This window comes from Xiphias gladius, chromosome 22 (genome assembly GCF_016859285.1).
Source record: "Xiphias gladius isolate SHS-SW01 ecotype Sanya breed wild chromosome 22, ASM1685928v1, whole genome shotgun sequence".
Lineage (NCBI taxonomy): Eukaryota > Metazoa > Chordata > Actinopteri > Istiophoriformes > Xiphiidae > Xiphias > Xiphias gladius.
This window is the reverse complement of record NC_053421.1, coordinates 13,792,594-13,811,167: the sequence shown is the minus strand read 5'-3', so window position 1 is coordinate 13,811,167 and position 18,574 is coordinate 13,792,594. Positions and strand designations below refer to the sequence as shown.

Below are 18,574 nucleotides of genomic sequence, written 5' to 3'. Positions count from 1 at the left end.
TTTTTTAAAGATTTTTTATGGGTCTGGGGAGATGTCTTCACTATTTCACAAGAAAAATAAGAAACAAATTTGAATAAGAAGAGAAGATTTATCTCAGGACCCCTTGGATATCAGAGCTCTTAATTACAAAACTATGACTTAGATTACCTCACTGCCACTAGGTGTCAGCAGTGACAAAGTATCACTAAGCGTACTGCAGCTTGTGCCACATTTGTGTAATATCTTCAATACCAACAGTCAGTCATCATCAAATGCTATAAAAATAACATTTCATCTCAGATTTTATAAGGGTAAGCACATTCAACTCTCCAGGACAGAAACTTAAAACTTCAATTGTGGATACAAACTTTAATGGTAGAATCTTGGTCTCATCAGTGCATTAAAACTTACAACATTACCAACAGTTCAGAATAGTATTCTTTCTGCATTTCAACAGTATGACGCAATACAGGACCAATTTACTGAAATGGAATGCCCACTAATGGAGAAATACCACAAAACAATGTGTAATCAGCTGCCAAAGAGAAATCTGCAAGTGAAGAACAGACAATATCCACACCAAATCTTAACAGTATAACCAAATTTGATTAAACAGCATAATTAGATTTAACACAACAATGAATAACGTGGAAGTGTCAGTTAAAAAAAATAGAGCTTATCTTTGGAGATGTAAGGACAGTTTTCCAGGTCATAAACAAATTAACTTTCACTTTCTCTAATCGCCTCCTTGTTCTTCCTGACTTCTTCAAGCTTCTTGTCCTGTTAGTGTTTAAAAGACAAAAGGATCGCTACAGTTTAATTTTTTTTTTAACATTAAACATTAAGATATGTTGATGTAACATTAGAAGCTCACCTTCTCCTTGAACTTCTCATTGAGAGCTGCCATCCGTGCAGTGCGGTTCTCCTCGTTTGCCTCCATCTTCTGGCTGAGTTTCTCTTGCGCCATCTTGCTAAAGTTGCAGTTTTCCTCTATGGCCTTCTGGATGACTTCCTTCTCGTGTTCTCGTTTCTCAGCAAAATGTTTCAGCAGTTCAGCTTCTTGGCTCTGACAAAATGACAAGACAACTTTTGTAGTAAGTTAACAGGACCTGAAACCTAACCCATGTGTTCGACTTCAAAGCTCAGTTAGTGGTCGTTTGCTCACAAACGTTCACAATGTATTTTATCTGTGCAGATACCTTGCGTCTGTCTTCTGCAGCTTCAAGTTTCCTCTTAATCTCATCCAGTGATGTTCCCTTTTTTTTAAGAGGGGACAGTGGAAATTCCCCCTTGACATCTGGGGTTGAGGGGCTCAGGATGACCTCAAAAGCCTGACCTGAAGCACGCTTGTTCAGCTCCTTCACTTGGATGTCTGTAAAACAGGATGTTATAGTACACACTAGTATAAGTGGTGGTCAATATCAGTGTATATTACTTGATGAATGACAAACATTTAACTGCCTATCAAAAATGTGTTCAATTAACTTGCTGTGGACGGACCAGTTAGCTGATCAACCATATCAGATCTCGACTGCCATCCTAAAATAGAGCCTCAATTGAGATTCATTGTCTGACTCAGGAAAATTAAAGGGAGGTTGAGTTGACCTCCTGCCACCTCTTTAAGGGTCACTGCTTGTCAGAGAGGTCAAAAGAGAACTATAATCCCTGCTATGTCGGATCATTTTTTTCAATGAAAAAAAAAAAAATGAAAACAACATTTGACAAAACAAAGACAGTTTTTAAGCACTGTGGGATTGCTGCTGTACAGATCAGTTAAATTTTGGTTAAATAATGTGTTTGAGTCTTGCATATGGTTTCAGAGGTCTTAAGGACATAGCAACTTTGCTTTGCCCTACTTTTCTAGTGCTTTCCTGGTTTAGCAATGATATACTTTCGTTTTCTTTGTCTTGTTTTTACTGTACAAACTCATGCTGGAATGAAAGTGGGATTAAATTTATTTTAAAAAGGCACTGATAAGGTCTTTAATGGTTTTTAAAATAAGTTTTTTAAGGGCTTGTTGCATCCCAAAAGACTAGCTATCCACATACAGTAATTATCTCATAGTTTACACATACCTCCACAGCTTGCCATTTCAGCAGAAATGTTGCCTTTAATGCCACTATAGGAGAAAATGGAAAAAAAAAAGGAAATTACTATCAGGCAATGTATGTCTAATTGCACACAATTGAAAAAGCATTCATTTCACTCAAATGAGAGGCTACTTTTGAAACATGTCAGTGTCCTCTCAGCAGGAGGAGCAGTGTATCAATGGAGCTGACTAACAGTTTTGACAGTTGATTGGTCAAGCATGCAACCATGGCTTTTAAAAAAACTGATTTTCCTAATTTACCCTCCTTATAGAATCAAAGCAAGCATTGTTTCGGGCACACAAAGACAAGTTGCTTAATTGATGAGGGATCACGCATGTGGGTACAATAATTCATCTTCTCAGCATAAATAAGAATTACACAGCAGCAGGTGGTGTGTATAGTTGCACTTTATACAATTATAATATTAACATAATCTGTTCAGTTACCATCAATAACATTGCATGACATGTAGCGGGCCCACCACCTCGCTGGATCCTCAGCTAAATTTACTCATAGCAACATAGTGGAAGGGTGTATAAAATGAAATGAAGACCAGGTGTAAAAGGTGATGATTCTGGATGTCTACAATTGGAGAGTGGAGACATGCATTTTCGCAAGATATTACTAAATTATTAATAAAATTCTGCACAACCCCCACTAAACATACACACAACTGAAAACTTATGCATTATTTTTGAAAAATGAATGGGGGGAGGAAAAAAAGGTAATTCGGTTTCCTGAATAGGGGCAACAAAGATGAAGCACCTGAATAAACGACTAAAGTTTGCTAGCTAAGAGTAATATGGTGGAATTACGCGGCAATCATTACATTATATACACTCAACACGTCAGTCAGCCAAACGTAGTGTGAATTGACTTATTGGCTGACAGTGTATGGAAAGATGTTAGAAACGATATGCCTATTATATGACTTTTGAAAGTATTCTCCAACGCTTATTGAATTTTATTGTATTGTAAATAACGTCTGCTGAACAGCGGCCATAACAATAAAGTCCGTTAGCTACTACAGATGACTTCAGTAATGCTGGACTGATTTTATAATGGTGCAAAAAGTGTCCAAAACGACCCTAAACTCTATCAGCACTTCGTTTGAATGGTCTGAAAGCCTGGTTAAACATTCACACAGAAGCATTGTTCTCACCGTCAAGTGCTTCAGATTGAACCGCCGACCCCAGCCAAGTTTTTTCCTGTCTCTATTCAGACCGCCAACATCTGCGCCTCGCGCAAAAAACTACTGACACCACACGTCACCGCAGATGTTCGCATTCATTGGTCCCAATCCACCAATCACAGACGGGGTAGAAACTGCGCGCGCCAGGAGCAGGTGGCCAAATTAGCAGACACAAAGCCAGCGTCGCCTCATGGCGAGAGCCCGCGTGTGCTCAAGGTTATGAAACTGTCAACATTATCTTCCACATTAGCCATATATTTGATCATAAATAAATAAATATATACTTTGGCTTTACTTCCTCCTTGTTTGAGGTCCCTTCACAGAATACACTGCCGTGTAAAATTAATAATAATCGCAAAATCAAGCATTTTTTCCCCGTTAAGTATAATTTTCTTTTCTTCTGACCTCATAAAGACTTAATATCTACAGTAGAAGTGTGAGGTGGTAACCCCTCCCTTTTTCCACAAACTGAGCGTCCACGTTTGATGACGATTGCAAACTACTGCAGAAATTACCATAAATAATTATTACACCAAAATTAGGAAATATATTCATGTTTTATGTTATATGAGCTATGTCTGAACAAATATATATTACTTTTATTTGCCAAAAAGCCATTCACAAAGAAATCTCAAGACATTACTTATGTTTGGCGTCAGTCAGAACTGTCTAACTCCCTGTTTGTTATGAAATGTCAAGGTAATAAAACACTGTTAATTATGTTTGTTGAACTGTTAAAAAGCATCCAATGATTGCACTGTATAGCACTATATTGCTATATCTCTTTTCTATCTTTCTCATTACTCACACACAAAACCAAAACCTGGCCAGCTGCTCTGTTTCAGGAATGCAATACCATGAAATTCAATATTGTAGTTCATTATGTAATGACTGTTATGGTCCATTTGAGTGTTTAACTCAACACTGACACCCATTTTTCCAGTCCCTGCCATTGGTAACTGAAAGTAAATGGAGATGTCATCATAGCACAAAAGTATTTTATAGTTCTTGGCTCATTAAGCTGGCAATGGACTCATTAATGAAATATACTCATTTAAAATCAGCTGTTTTCTGACAAACTCTAAGCATGCTAATGCTTAATATTGTGTCTTATATGCATTGAATTTAAGATATAATACTGTAGATCCATCACTTGGCTTTTGTCAGTTATTCCAGACTAGGTGTAAAGTGTTCTCTAGATTTATTGTTGCATGTATTTGCATCGCACCTTTTACATTATCCAGCAAAAAACTCTTTGGAAGAATCTTTTTTCTTCCTAACATTTTAACCTTTGTTGTAGCTCTTGCATAAGGTGAAAGCTACAAGAATGTCCATGGAGTGAGTGAAGAGAGAGTATTGATGGATGAGAGTGAAGTTTTAATCCTTGCAGCTGCGTCCTACTAACAACAATATAGAGAGGCAGACATCATCTGCCAACTGCTGCCAGCCAAGTGAGCCTGCCAGTGCCAGAACAAAGAGGTGATTATAGGACGCTCAAAAAGATGAGTGGCTAAAAGAGCCAGTGGATGACAGAGGTTGGTTTTACAGAGTTTTACTTCCAGGTGAAAAAAACAAAACAAAAACAAAACTACAGCATCACTTGCATTTTCACAAACTGAAAAAAAAAAAACAAGAAACTTTTGATCCCTGAAGAGAAAGTAGGTCCCTGAAAACAGATAAGAGTTATGTGTTAAATATGAGAAAACATCTGATTAAAGGTGGATTCATCTTAACATTATATATGTGTACAAAATATCCTTTATTCAGTATATTACAGTTACTATAATATACAGTATTGGTACTTGTATCATAGCAAGGTAGTGTATGAAGTTTTCCTTTTACCCGAGCTTTAGAGCAGTTTATGCAGGCCAGATGTAATGGGTTAACATATAGATTCATTAACTGGTTGCAAATGTGTGAAATAAATTTTTGTTTGTTGTTTTGAACTACTAATAAGTTGCGTTTTTAGTCATTTTACTGACTGTGGGTAGGGTCTCATAGCTGATCCCAAACCAGAACAGTTTCAATAAAGCTGGTTACAGCCAGCCAAAAGCAATTTTGCTTATTACAGCAATCTTAAACTTTGAAGCCCACAAATTAGTACTGCTACTACTGAAATCTTACCTTATTTTTCTGGAAACCAATTTTCCCATTATCCTCAAGGAATCTTGGGTCCCTCAACCTTCCTTTGACTATACTCAATATACATCAAATCTAATATTAAAACTTAATACCAGAGTTCTACCAAATATCAGGCTAATTACGGTACATGGTCTTTCCTCACTACCAGAACGTCCCTACTCTTACTTGAGGTGAGAAGCGTTAATAAAATACATTCTATTTAGAGAGTGTGATACAGTTCTGTGTTTCAAATGTTAATCAATGTCTGTCTTTTAGATCAGTTCAGAAGAAAATCTTTGGATGCATGTGTTGTACAGAAGTGATGCATCCTCTAAAACTGTCATATTTTTAGAGCTACAGAAGCACGAAGCTGTCATTGGCTGATGCTCATGTCTCCTTTCCTTCATGCTTCACTGGCCATCTCCGACTTTGGCTCAGACACCATGTCAGCTGCATGCCAGGACCTGAATACCCACACCTTCGCCAGTACAGTACATTAATCTTAGTGTGGAGTTTAACAAAATGCATTGAATGTATTAACTTAAAGGCCCCCTGTCTTCATTCATCCTAAACTAATAATTGAGAATGGCACAGATGGATTGACATTACAGAGGATCTTATTTTAATTTAATTTCCCTCCTGTGTATCCAGCAACCAGATGCTTCTGTTGAATCAACATACTCTTTAGTAGTGAGAATAACTCATAAAACAGCTCTCCTATATTCTGACAGATTAGATGTAACTGTTGCTGCTGCTGGTGTGGTACAAAGTGGCATGTTGAAGCATGCGACATTAACCACAGAGAAACTTTGTCTTAATATGTTCCATGTAACTGCAGTCCCTCCAACTTACCATGTGTTATATTTTATTGTAGTTTAAAGTTAGTTATAAGTTCAGAAGTGTTTACAATATATCTCCTGCACAGAAAAATGTAGGGAATAGGTTATAGTAGTAAGCTCTAAATTTTTTTGTGAGGCCAATGTATCAGAACCATCTTAAGGACTGTCTTCTAATTTTACTGTAAAATTGTTATTGACTGATTAATCATTCAAAATGTGAAATATAGTTTATTAAGGCTCATTGGATTGAGTGGCAGTAATGTAAAATGCTGTTCAAATGCTGCTACCTAGTGTTTGATAGAGGAATTAACCTGACAAAAAGTGAAATGCACATAAAACTACTGTATGTCTGTAATCCCCATAACATGTAGCAATTAAAAAGCATTTAAAAGTAAATGTTATGTTAAAGTTAAGTATTTCACTGACAATATCATAGAAATAGTCTAGTATTATAGTTTCTAGGAACTTGTTAATTTTTTTATTGTAATATTTTAACACAATTCAAATTCAATTCATTCATTATGATATCTTTAGTTTTTATTTATAATCCATTAGATCACTTGTGACCAATGTGAATTACAGAATTATACAATCAAGCATTTAATTTACTCTAGTACCAGTGTATAATAAAACATGTTTCTACATTACCACTAGTTTAATAATGGAATATACCAGAATCATACCTCTTGATCTGGGAGGACAAAAAGTACTTTCTTGTAGGCACAGGACAGTGGATTCACTTACTGAGTTGAAGATTCAGTAAAGAGGACGAAAAACTTCTTTTCCATTCAGGTACATCTCATAACCCCAGGTATAAATAAAAAAAAAGTGCAGTGTATATTTCATAGACAAAAACTACGGTTTACTTATCCTCAATGCAAGAGTTGAGATCCATGGTAGCATCAAATGATTCTCATTGTACACTGTACATTGCATACATTAAAAATGAGCAGCAAAGCCCACTCATGTTGAAAATATTCATGGTATTTAGCAATGGTCACTTTGTGTTTTATGGCTATATACCTTGTGGGTTTATTTTCAACTATAAACTCAATTAAAATATAAACATTATGTTTCCTTTCAGTGTTTGGTGAATTGAGAAATGTCCAAGCCTATTAATTTTACTCAGCCTACGAGCACTCAATACTCCTACTTGTTATTAAATCAACTGAGTATTTTGCATTGAAATATTCCTTGTTGCTTCCATGTTAGGCATTACAGGGACTATTAATAACCCAATCACTGTTGGCTCCCCACAGCGCTGGTGCACTAGCAACAGCAGGGACTTTGTAGAGGTTTCTGTCAGCACCTGACAGGCTCTCTTTTGCTATCTGTGTAGTTTAAAACAACAGACACTCAGCTCCTGGGATGCTAAGCAAGAGAACAGATGGTAGGTTTCAAAGTCCTCACATTTACTGTCATGTTATCCACTTTATCCGGCAGACACTCTTAGACTAAATCTCGGATTGGCGGAAATCAATTGTGCCACCACACAAATTTAATCCATTAACCAAACAAAGATGTGCTACCATTCTTAAAAATGCATAATAATTTTATAAAGAAATTTTATAATGGAATTGCTCTGGTTAAACAATTCCCCTTTCATCTAGCTCACATTAACAACTACCGATGGGCCCGGCATGCTACATTTTAGTTCTTGCATGTTGGAAAGTTTATTACTAGTTTATTATTAGTTAATTGTGTAGACCTTTATTTTGAAAAAAAAAAAAAAAAATTCCGAGCAGTTTCCGTCTGCTTGTGTATCCGGGTAATTATTTACAGGAAAACTAAAGGCAGCGGTACACTACCATTAATTTCAGCCCTTTAATGTCAAAATGGGGGCTTGTCTGGCCTTGTGCTCTTTAGCCAGCTGTGTAAGTACCATATTCCAATATGAGTATTATCTTAGATATCAACGGAAGGCTTTTGTTCCCTCTTGTCGTCTTAACGTTAGCTCTTAGCTAGATGAGAAAAAAGGTTAACGTTAGCTAGCTGAGTAAATAGTTTAAGTACCAACTACGTGATAGTTAACCTAAAGCGCTCTTATTATAATTAGTTATTAAGGTAACGCCAGATACTAGAAGTAATGGGCATTTATAACGCTAGAAATCTCAAGAAAGGTAGTTTAGCAAGCTAGTGAATCGCCAAGGAAAATAAAGATTGAGGAAGTGTCAGAACAGACCATTGGCACTAATGTAAACACATTTACCTATCTAGTTAGATAGTTACGCTAACGCTACCGAGTTATTAGCTCAAATTTAACCTATATGTTTTGGCTAATCTCTAGGACAACAACTCCTGGTCAGGCCGATACAACAGTAGTTAGCGTCAAATGGGCTAGCAAGGTCACTCTCAATATTTATAGATTAAAAAGGTGGAGTCTGTCTGTTTTTCATTCTGCGGACTATCTAGTTAACTGTGGCCATCGTAAAAGCCAGAGGGTAGCTATGCCCTAGATTTACTTACTGGGACAACAATAGGCCCGTGATTGTGTTTTGTATTTGAGAAGTGGGTGACGCGTATCCAATTGAATCCAGTTTTGGAAATCCACTATCACAATTAATAATTTACAAGCCCAATATTTCCAGTGGAACAAAAGCTATTTGTGACTGGCATTCTGCCAAAGGAGTTGCCTACATCCCTTTGGCCGTTGACTGATTTTTAAAAGCCTGTCCTGTCCAAAGCTTTAACTGTGTGTCGTTTTTCCTCCCACTCCCATCACCACCCTGTCCACTCCTATAGGCTTCCTGTCTGTGTGGCTCAGCACCATGCCTTCTCTGTGGCTGCTGTCCCTCCTCCAATAACTCCACCATCACACGGCTGGTTTTCTCCTTCTTTTTGCTGCTGGGGACCATGGTGTCTGTCATTATGATCCTCCCTGGAATGGAAACACAGCTCCGCAAAGTGAGATCAGTGTGCTACTGGTTACACAGTTTGTACACAGTAAATGGCTAAAATGTGTTGCTAGATGCTGTTACTGCAGTCACTTTACAATTTAATATTTGCACAGAAAATTCTCAGTGATGTACCTTGAAATATTGTCAGTATTTTTTCACATTCTCTCTAATAAATAAGTTCTAGATAAGCTTAATTACAAGTCATTTTCATCTGACTTTCTGGTATTTCATAGATCCCAGGATTTTGCCAAGGAGGAACTTCTATACCTGGTATTGAAAACAAGGCTAACTGTGATGTCCTTGTGGGCTACAAATCTGTGTACCGTATGTGCTTCGCCATGACCTGCTTCTTCTTTCTGTTTTCCGCCATCATGATTCGTGTCCGTAGCAGCAAAGACCCACGTGCCGCTATTCAAAATGGGTAAGTGCTTTATTGGGCTTAAATAGAACGTACTGTTTCAGGGATGGAGGCAGGTGCATGTGCTACCTACATCTGTCAACTGTACTGATGGTGGGTTTGTAACTATTTATTTTCCAGGTTCTGGTTCTTTAAGTTTCTGATCCTGGTTGGGATAACAGTGGGAGCTTTTTTCATCCCTGACGGAACATTTCATACTGGTACTAACATGCTCTGTTGAATTACAATAAATGTAAACATACTTTATCTTTTTCATGAGTAGACACAAAGCTGGGATTTATCAGTGACTCAGGCAGTATAGAGATATCTATTCCTGATCAACAGTATTAGAAATCTGTATGAGCTTTATCTATTTCCTTTTCACTTTTCAGTGTGGTTTTACTTTGGAGTGGTGGGATCCTTCATCTTCATTATCATCCAACTTATTCTCCTCATTGACTTTGCCCACTCCTGGAACAAGGTGTGGGTTGAAAATGCTGAAAGTAGTGACAACAAATGCTGGTTTGCAGGTAAAGCATTCATTGACAAAGAAGCATTCCTTGCCATGTTAAGCTACCTATTTGTTGAATAATAAATGATACACATGACAAAATATTTGACTAGTAGACAGATCTTTTCTGCCATCCAAGTCAGTAACTCACTTTTAATATACTTGTGATTTTAAGCCATTCATGTCAATGTATGGTTATGTACATTGCAGGCCTGCTGTCTTTCACTTTCCTCTACTACGCCCTGGCTATCACTGCTGTGGTGCTTTTCTACATTTACTACACACAGCCTGATGACTGCACAGAGCACAAGGTCTTCATCAGCCTCAACCTTATCTTCTGCGTCATCATCTCAATTGTCTCCATCCTACCCAAGATACAGGTACAGCATGGACCAGTCTCAGGCCATGGCCACAATAATGCAAATACATTTGAAAACACGTTTTTTCTCTCTGTTTGTGGCTTTCAATCCATTCTTATCCCCCCCCTTTTTTGTGAAAAGTACCCCAAAAATGGCGCTTTAAATGCTCTCCAGAGTTGATCCAGTATATCCAACAACAATAAGAAGCAAACTTCAAGAGATCAACTTTCTGTTATCTACGACTCACTCAAGCCACTGTCATTTCGAATAATTATTCCAATCAAACAAGACAGATAGTATCATCAATTTATATTTGTACTGTCAGACAACTTTGAAAACATACAGTGGCATAAAATACAAAAATTTTACATTGTTTTTGCATTCAACTGTGGACTGTTAAAATTTTAGAAAAAAATCTTGAAACTGTTGTGGATGGAGGCCTGTTGAGAGGAAAATGTTGTTTTCACATTTGTTGTTACTAGTGATGGACATTCCCTTATGTTTGTCCTTGCTATTCAGTCCTTTGAAGAAAAAGGTTTTGTACTTTGTAACAGCTTGAACTTATTTACAGCCAGTAGAAGGTCATATGGAAAATTAAAATGAATTATATGTTTCCACTGCTTTATAAATTATTTTTTATAGTCTCAGTTGATCTTTAATAGAAATACTTTAATAGAAATACTGCAACAACAGTTAGTTACTTCTAGATTTTTTGATCACAGCAAAGCATTAGTTTATATTTTGCTGTTTGTAAATACTGTCACAGGTCTCTCCAACTCACCAGGTTATACATTTTTTATAACGAATTGAATTAAGTCAAACGATAAATTATTAACATGCATCAATTCCATCTGAAATAAAGATTTTGTATTTTATGATGTTTTGGTGCAGTTTTACGGAGTGAAACACTGTTATGTGAGTACAGTAAGTCTGTAATTTTATATGTTTGTCCTGTTTGCTACAGGAAGCTCAGCCACACTCCGGTTTGCTCCAGGCTTCACTCATCTCCCTCTACACTATGTATGTCACTTGGTCTGCAATGACCAACAATCCAAGTGAGTCTCCTGTTCTTTTACTCCAAAGTTGCAGCTCTCCTCTGTAGCTTTTGGTTGCATGCTCAGTTGTGATTAGGCATTGTTTTCTTTAAATATATGTACTTGCTGTTTATCTGCTGCAGCATTTTGATCAGACTGGTGAGTTTTCCCTTGCATGCTATGGGAACAAAGAGGTCCCTTTTTTGCTACTAGTTAGGACACCTTCCTTTTCTCATGTCGTGTGATCTGCCTTTCCCAAGTGAATGGCAACAATGGGCAAGCTTGTGGTGACTATAGGCTTAGTGCCTTTTGGTACACTTCATAATTGCTGTCATGGATTAGCTTCAGTTTTTCCTACACATGTAGGCATCTGAGATCTATTCACACATGACATTGAAAATACATCTCAACCACCCAAGTAGAACTGGATTTGACTTTTCTTTGAAAAATACAAAATTTCCTTGTCCTATTGGAGATCGGTCTCTCGTTTCACGGATGTTGTAACACTGCACACACTTTTTACCTTTGCTAGATGTCATAGGCAACAGCATTTTATTTGAAAACACAATAGTTAAAAACATTGGTTAGTGTACAATGGGGAACTAGACAAAATGGGCATTTATTTCAGTGTTGGGGAGAGTAACGTGTCCATGAACTGGAAAACATTTACATTTTGGAATTAATATATTAACACTGCCAAATGCATCTTTTAGTGCCTTCTAAGGTGTTTGTGGCATCATCACTGCCAAAATTTGAGTTAATTTACATAAAAGTTTTTTTTTTTCTGTATTGCCATTACAGTCATGATGGAATTCAAATGCTCAGGGATACAAGTTTATGTCGTGTAAACAGGCTCACTGTATAATAATGTATTTTTCGCAACCTATTTTAGTTTAACAAAATGTCTAATGCAGTGTGTGTATACGTGATGTCTTAGATCGGAAGTGTAACCCCAGCCTATTAAGTCTAGTGTCGAATGCCAGCACCACTGAACCATCTGGTGACAGCACTCCAGGACAAGTACAGTGGTGGGATGCTCAGGGCATTGTTGGTTTGGTCATCTTTCTCTTCTGCACTCTCTATGCTAGGTAGGTTCTTAGCAGTGCCGAAAACTGTCACAAATTATAGTCTCTGTTCTGTTTTGTATTATTTGTATTTTTGTGAAACGGGCTCTCTCTGTCTCTCCCCTAGTATCCGTTCGTCCAGTAACACCCAGGTAAATAAGTTAATGCAGACAGAGGAGGGTGGAGGGTCAGGTGGAGAAGGTGTGGTAGGAGAGGATGGTGTATGCAGAGCCTTGGACAATGAGGAAGAGGGAGTCACCTACAGCTACTCCTTTTTCCACTTCCACCTCTGTCTGGCCTCTCTGTACATCATGATGACTCTCACCAACTGGTACCAGTAAGTGTCTCTTCAACATGTTCGACATACAACATAAAGGGCCTACAGGTTAGACTGTTAGGCTTTTGACTGGAGGGATGAATCCTAAAGGGGGAGTAAAAGTGCATAAAAACACAAAATTGTTGGTTATAAAATAAGCTCTAAAACAGAAACAGCAAAAAATAAATGTGTCTGTTTGATGCTTCTGAGATGACCAGTTGTTTTGAAATCAGTAGGTTCCAGGCATTGTAGACCTCCACTATGGCCACCAGAGGGCACATTACTTTACCTCACAGATCTCTAATTCTGTGAGCACAGCTTGAATGTTTCAAAAATCACCTAATTTTAGAAAAGACCAAAAAAAAAAAAGTATCGACCACAGTCCCTTCATTAATGGTCCTTAGATGAAAAATATGTGTAGATAAATTTCAATACATACGTTATGTTGAGTTTGTTCCTCTAAATTGTGCTTGTCCCTCTGCGTCCTCCCTCAGACCAGACATCACCACCCAGGCCATGCAGAGCAGTATGCCAGCTGTGTGGGTGAAGATGAGCTCCAGCTGGCTTGGCCTTGGGCTCTACCTCTGGACCCTCATCGCCCCTCTCATCTTCCCTGACAGGGACTTCAGCTAAGCATGCCTTGTCTTTTGGCTGTATTTGGGGTTTTTTTTGTTTTTGACCTTTTTTGCCTTGCCTACTTTATTAAGCAGTGTGAAGAATGTTATTAAGGAAATAGGAAGGATATTATAAAGAAAATACTTAAAATTTCTTTTTAATCCTTTTTCAAGTAATTGCTTGTGCTGTTATGTTTCTATTGTTTTACTCCTTTCAGTATATTTATTGAGTGTTATAATCACTACATATGTATGAAAATGTAAGTGGATTTTTTTAGTTAGCCTGTTGGGTGACGGTTTTATACACAAGAAGTTATTTTCTTTGCCAGTGACCCACCTTGATAGGCTACTTCTTTCCTTCTGCCTGATGTGGTATGATTGAATGAGCTCCATTATATTTTTGCTGAATTTCAGTTACTGGACTTTCACGAAGACTCAGCAACAAGGCACTTTCTCAATACCTCAGACATTTCAGTAACAGATTCCCTTCTAAAGGCCTGTGAGATCAGACTTCTCTGATTGGCCAGGTCCGGAGTCCCCCGATTATCTGGACTCTTAAAAGTGCTAGGGAAACCAGGGCATCCCTCCTTAGGAGCCCCAGAGTGAGATGAGTGTGAGAGCTAGATAAGGCTAATATGACACACCCCACAGATCATAACGGCACTTCCCCTTTGCTGCGAGGCTGTATGCAAATCAATGTTGTTGCACCTTGAACCACAGAGTCCTAATAGACAACCAGTTTCATATCAGCTCTTCCTCACCTTATTCAGCCTAAGGTAATTTATCTTCGGTGCTATGCCTTTCCATGTCTGACTTGTTGGCCTTGTACAGCCACGGACAACAATCTGTACCTGTATAGCAGTCTGTTTGCAGCAGGGAGACATGTATTGATCCATAGCAGTCAGCATCATGCAATGTGCAATGTGCAGTGGTACTGTTCAGGAGGTGATGGCATGAACTCCAAGCTACCTGTGCTCTCACAAATACCATTATTCCCAGACTGTTGCAGAGCACGTTACTGAGTTCAGAGGAAGGGGATTTTTAAGTGTTGCAGTATACAAGATATTAACAAAGCATTTCAGAAATGATAAATTACTGTTAAATGGTATTGACTATGTTGATGGTTGTAATTGTGGTACAGTGATTTTATGCATTATATAGTAGTTACCTCAATTTCAACATGAATGGAATGAGTTAAAATAAGCTCAGTATATTTTGTACTTGTGAAAAAAGGATTTTGTTACAATCCTGAAAATGTTATCCTTTGTCTATGTTATGTTCTTTTCCAACACTTCAACACCCACACACACGAATCAGATTACCCTGTTTCTCTGGCTGCATGTGAATATTGTGAATGGAGGTTTTGAAAGTTTTTTTATTATTATTATTATTATTATTATTAATTTTGTTTATCTAACATGTCAAATGCTGGTTACGTTTTACCATTATCGCCATAATAAGGAGATTATTTAGGCAGATTTGCCAGTGGTCAATCATAACGTAATATTAAAAAAAAAACTATTAAGTGCCTTTTTGTAGTCCTGGGTTTCAAAAAAGGTTTATCACTAATGCTGACGTGTGTTTATTATGCCTTGCCTTACACTGTGGTGGGCAGTCATTGCATACCATAAGGCATAGGCCTATGACATGAATAAATATTGTAATTAATGTATAAACATTGTTTTTAATGAAGATGGAAAACTTTCACTCATTCTTTGTCTTGATGGAGCTTCAATGGAAGCTTTACAGTTGTGTTCCATGAAGAATGTCTAATAGATGAAGATGGAGTGTAAAACCTACAAAATAATTTAATAAAAGTGAGACAGAAGCCAGTTTTTTTTTTCTTCTCCTTTGTTTACATTTGATGAGGTTTTACTGTTGATATACTGAGGAACATTAATTACTGGTAAAGTAATTAATATGTATTTAGGGTACTTTAAGTGCCCCATTGATATTATTGATTGTACTTAACATCTCCTTATCTGTAGTGGGTTACTAGGGTTCAGGTAGTGTGATGGCACTTCCTCTCATTTCTGTACATCAGTCCATAGATTTAGGTCATGAGGTACCAGATCGGGGGACTGAGATGGGGCTGACAGATGCATCACAGCATGTATTGCACTCTGAAGCAACATGTGGGGATGACACTCTAAGACAAGTAAACCATATGCTTGACATGTTGCGTCAGTGCAAGCACTTTATGTCAGATGGTTTGTCTTAGTATACCAAAATGGATGGATGTGCACCCCAAATGGCTCCTATTAAAAGATTTTAATTTATCTCGTGATGTTTCGAGAACAAGGAGTCTCTGTATGCAGAGGTGACTCTTTGTCACACCTCCTAGTTTGAGTGAGAGCCTTGTTCTCGAAACGTCGCAAGAGCAAATAAAATTCTTTAACGGGAGCTATTTGGTGTGTAGATCTATCCATTATCATTTATTGCAACCTGTCTTTCGATCCAGCACCCATCCTGTCGGATACTGGGATGTGCGTGTCTTTATTATTGTTTTTTTGTTTGTCTAAGTATTCGGCCTTCCACTGCCATCCCCCCTGCTGTGTTTCCCTGTTTGCTGCTTAAACTCTAACACCATTTCTCTCGTCAGCTTTTGTGTGACTGGGGCCACACTCAAATCTTGACCCTTTGCTGAGTGTTTGCTCTGCCACTTAGCTTCCTGTGACACAGGTCCAAAGCTAAATGGAAAATACATGACTTGAGTAATCAGTAGACAAAAAAAGTCTAGCTCTGACCAGAGTTCACCCCTTTACCTGACTGTAAATTGAAGCAGTAAATGTACGTGACCTGTCCCTTGTGCTGGTACAGCAACAGAGCAGTGAGTGCCAGTGCTTACAGGCTTGACTGTGTTATTTCCTTCTTGCTTGGCTGGCAGACGGGACATGTTGGTTTTGGCTGTTACAGTCACTCAATCCAGTTGGCACCGTCTGAAACCGTTCAGGGCACACTACCTCGTGTCGACTTCCACCCTCCCACAACACCACCCCTTGCTCAGCCTGTCTGTGACAGTACTCAGCTGATGGATTGTGTCGCAGTGTAGCTGTGAGACTGAATTCTCGTTTTCATCACGTGTATTGGATAAAACAAAAGGCTTTCCCAAAAACTGTGGGGAGGACAACAGCACACAACTGTAAAACCATAGAAGAAAAAAATATGAAACGGTAAAAAAAAATAAAGACTTCAGGGGCAGGAATACAGATTGTATCAAAAGGGAGGGTACACAGTATGAGTGCAAATACATGTTCATTTGCATGTAAGCCCTTCCATGTTGCGCATATCAGTGGATATTGATATAAACAAAATATGAGTTGTAAAAAGATTTGAATTGGAACCAAACAACAGATTTCAAACGTGTGCCAGTATTGCATGATGTAATGAATATGCAGCTCTTCACCAAGGCTTCATTGAAAGAAAAAAGCACTGATGCAAATTATGCAAAACTACAGCAATGAATGTAATGAAACTATGGTTTACATTATAACACGCCTAAAGTTGGGGACTGAGTCTTTTTTGTATAAACTCTCTGCTCCTCTCAGTGTTCCTCCACTGGACTTGCCGTGAAGTTGGAACACTCAACATCGCGTGAAATGTTTTGAGGAGTGGAAGTCCTCACCTGTCTCTTTGCAGCGGTGCACTGCACACTGGTCTGACACATGGTTTCACTTCAAGGGTCAGACGCACAGAGGAGGTGGGAGGCGGGACGTCCGTCAAGTATGGTGCAATCATCGTCGTCAAACCACAGACATTGTAGTAAACTCACTACCAAACTAAAAGACGTGATGGAAAAGGAATGGACAGGCAGCATCTCCTCCAGATTTCTGGTGTTTTTGATTTTAATTGTGTCAGTTTTATTGCCAGGCTAAACATAATCTCAGTCTTTACTTTAAAAAAAAAACCTCTTACTCCATTTCTCTTTGAGCGATTGAAGCATAAAAGTAGCAGACTGAGACTAAAGAACTCTTCGCACTGTACTCTGCTTCCATTAGTCCCATCTGAAATTTAACAGCATCTGAACACAGCCGACAGCATCTGAGAACAAATTAGCTAAGCGTCGTAAATCATACTTTTATTTCCCCCTGTTATCATCAGGTGTACGAATGTGAACTCAATTTTTCTCCTAGGATAGATTTAAGACACTCTTGGTCTGTGGCCATTGGCTCCAGTGTCATAAATCCCACCCTTCATTTCCTCTGTTATCATCAGATGCAATTTGTCGCTGTAATAAGAGATCAGGGACTGTAATGTCCTGGTTATGAACTGCTTAGTGCAGCTCTGCAGTCATGCTTGGTTAGGCATCCTGGGATTTTTAATTGCAGATTGACTGAAACAATAGTTAGCACTTGCATGTAATCTCTGACCTTAATCTCCACTTCACTTTTCCCACATTAGCTGGGAAATGTCAGCGTTTAGCTGCATTTTGCATTCATTTGTCAAGAATAAGGTCATTCCCTACATAGGACATTACAATATTTCAACTTTGTTTCACTTTTAAACATTACAATAAATGAACTGTGAACTGCTCCTGATGTTAGTTTGGATAAGCATTGTTCTGCGAGAGGATTGCGCATCCCTGACCATCTCTTTGACAGAGTGACTGGAAATGCCTGTCTGAGGTGTAATTGGGTTTTAAGAGTGGATTCCAGGCCCATTAAATTATGTGCTGCATGCAGGGTAGCTAATTGAGTTTGGGCCCTGCTGGCATACTGCATGTGCAATGAAAACATTTACCCAACATTAAGCTCAAATTAGGCTTTTCGGGATGGGAAACCTGTTGCTGGAGGATGAGAAGAGAAGACGCTGATGCCTGTCAGACTCATTACATAGTTTGTCTCCAGCAAGTAAAATGGGGGCACTAATAGACCTGTTTGTTTCTAATAAACCAATGAACTTCCACTGGACTGAGTTTTTCCTCATTTTGTTCAATCACTTCCATCCTCTCAGTCTGGCTGCAGTACAATGCAGTCCCTCCTAAGCCTGAAGTGTAAAAGTCTGAAAGTCTGAGTGTGTGTGTGTGTGTGTGTGTGTGTGTGCAGGGCTCTCCTGTGCGCATGCTCTCCCCCAGCTCAGAGGAGCAGCTAATGCAGTTACATAACAGTCAGTGCAGCCGGCGTCTGCTGTGAGCCAAATGCCAGGCCGGTCTGGTTACATA

The 18,574-nt window shown here is 38.4% G+C and overlaps 2 protein-coding genes across 2 annotated transcripts; one reads left to right on the top strand and one right to left on the bottom strand.

Annotated features, from left to right (window-relative positions):
• Positions 1-328: 328 nt before the first annotated feature.
• stmn1b (stathmin 1b) lies at positions 329-3,355 on the bottom strand. The gene is made up of 5 exons (XM_040118029.1): positions 3,232-3,355; positions 2,055-2,098; positions 1,179-1,351; positions 854-1,045; positions 329-759 (listed from the first exon to the last, which is right to left on the bottom strand). Exons 2-5 carry the CDS (start codon positions 2,068-2,070, stop codon positions 700-702), a joined length of 441 nt encoding a protein of 146 aa, XP_039973963.1. The 5' UTR covers positions 2,071-2,098; positions 3,232-3,355; the 3' UTR covers positions 329-699.
• Positions 3,356-7,985: 4,630 nt separating this feature from the next.
• serinc2l (serine incorporator 2, like) lies at positions 7,986-15,236 on the top strand. Its single transcript, XM_040118578.1, has 10 exons — positions 7,986-8,095; positions 8,964-9,125; positions 9,352-9,539; positions 9,657-9,736; positions 9,908-10,045; positions 10,237-10,406; positions 11,350-11,440; positions 12,357-12,507; positions 12,611-12,820; positions 13,294-15,236. The coding sequence occupies exons 1-10, from the start codon at positions 8,057-8,059 to the stop codon at positions 13,430-13,432; spliced, it is 1,368 nt and encodes a 455-aa protein (XP_039974512.1). The 5' UTR covers positions 7,986-8,056; the 3' UTR covers positions 13,433-15,236.
• Positions 15,237-18,574: the final 3,338 nt, after the last annotated feature.

Excerpts from the sequence above, each read along its gene's own strand:
- serinc2l (XM_040118578.1), top strand. The coding sequence starts at position 8,057 with ATGGGGGCTTGTCTGGCCTTGTGCTCTTTAGCCAGCTGT. Across the intron at positions 10,407-11,349 it reads CCATCCTACCCAAGATACAG|GAAGCTCAGCCACACTCCGG; the intron begins GTACAGCATGGA and ends TGTTTGCTACAG. Across the intron at positions 12,508-12,610 it reads TTCTGCACTCTCTATGCTAG|TATCCGTTCGTCCAGTAACA; the intron begins GTAGGTTCTTAG and ends TCTCTCCCCTAG.
- stmn1b (XM_040118029.1), bottom strand. Across the intron at positions 1,046-1,178 it reads CTGCAGAAGACAGACGCAAG|AGCCAAGAAGCTGAACTGCT; the intron begins GTATCTGCACAG and ends TCATTTTGTCAG. Across the intron at positions 760-853 it reads ATGAGAAGTTCAAGGAGAAG|GACAAGAAGCTTGAAGAAGT; the intron begins GTGAGCTTCTAA and ends AAACACTAACAG.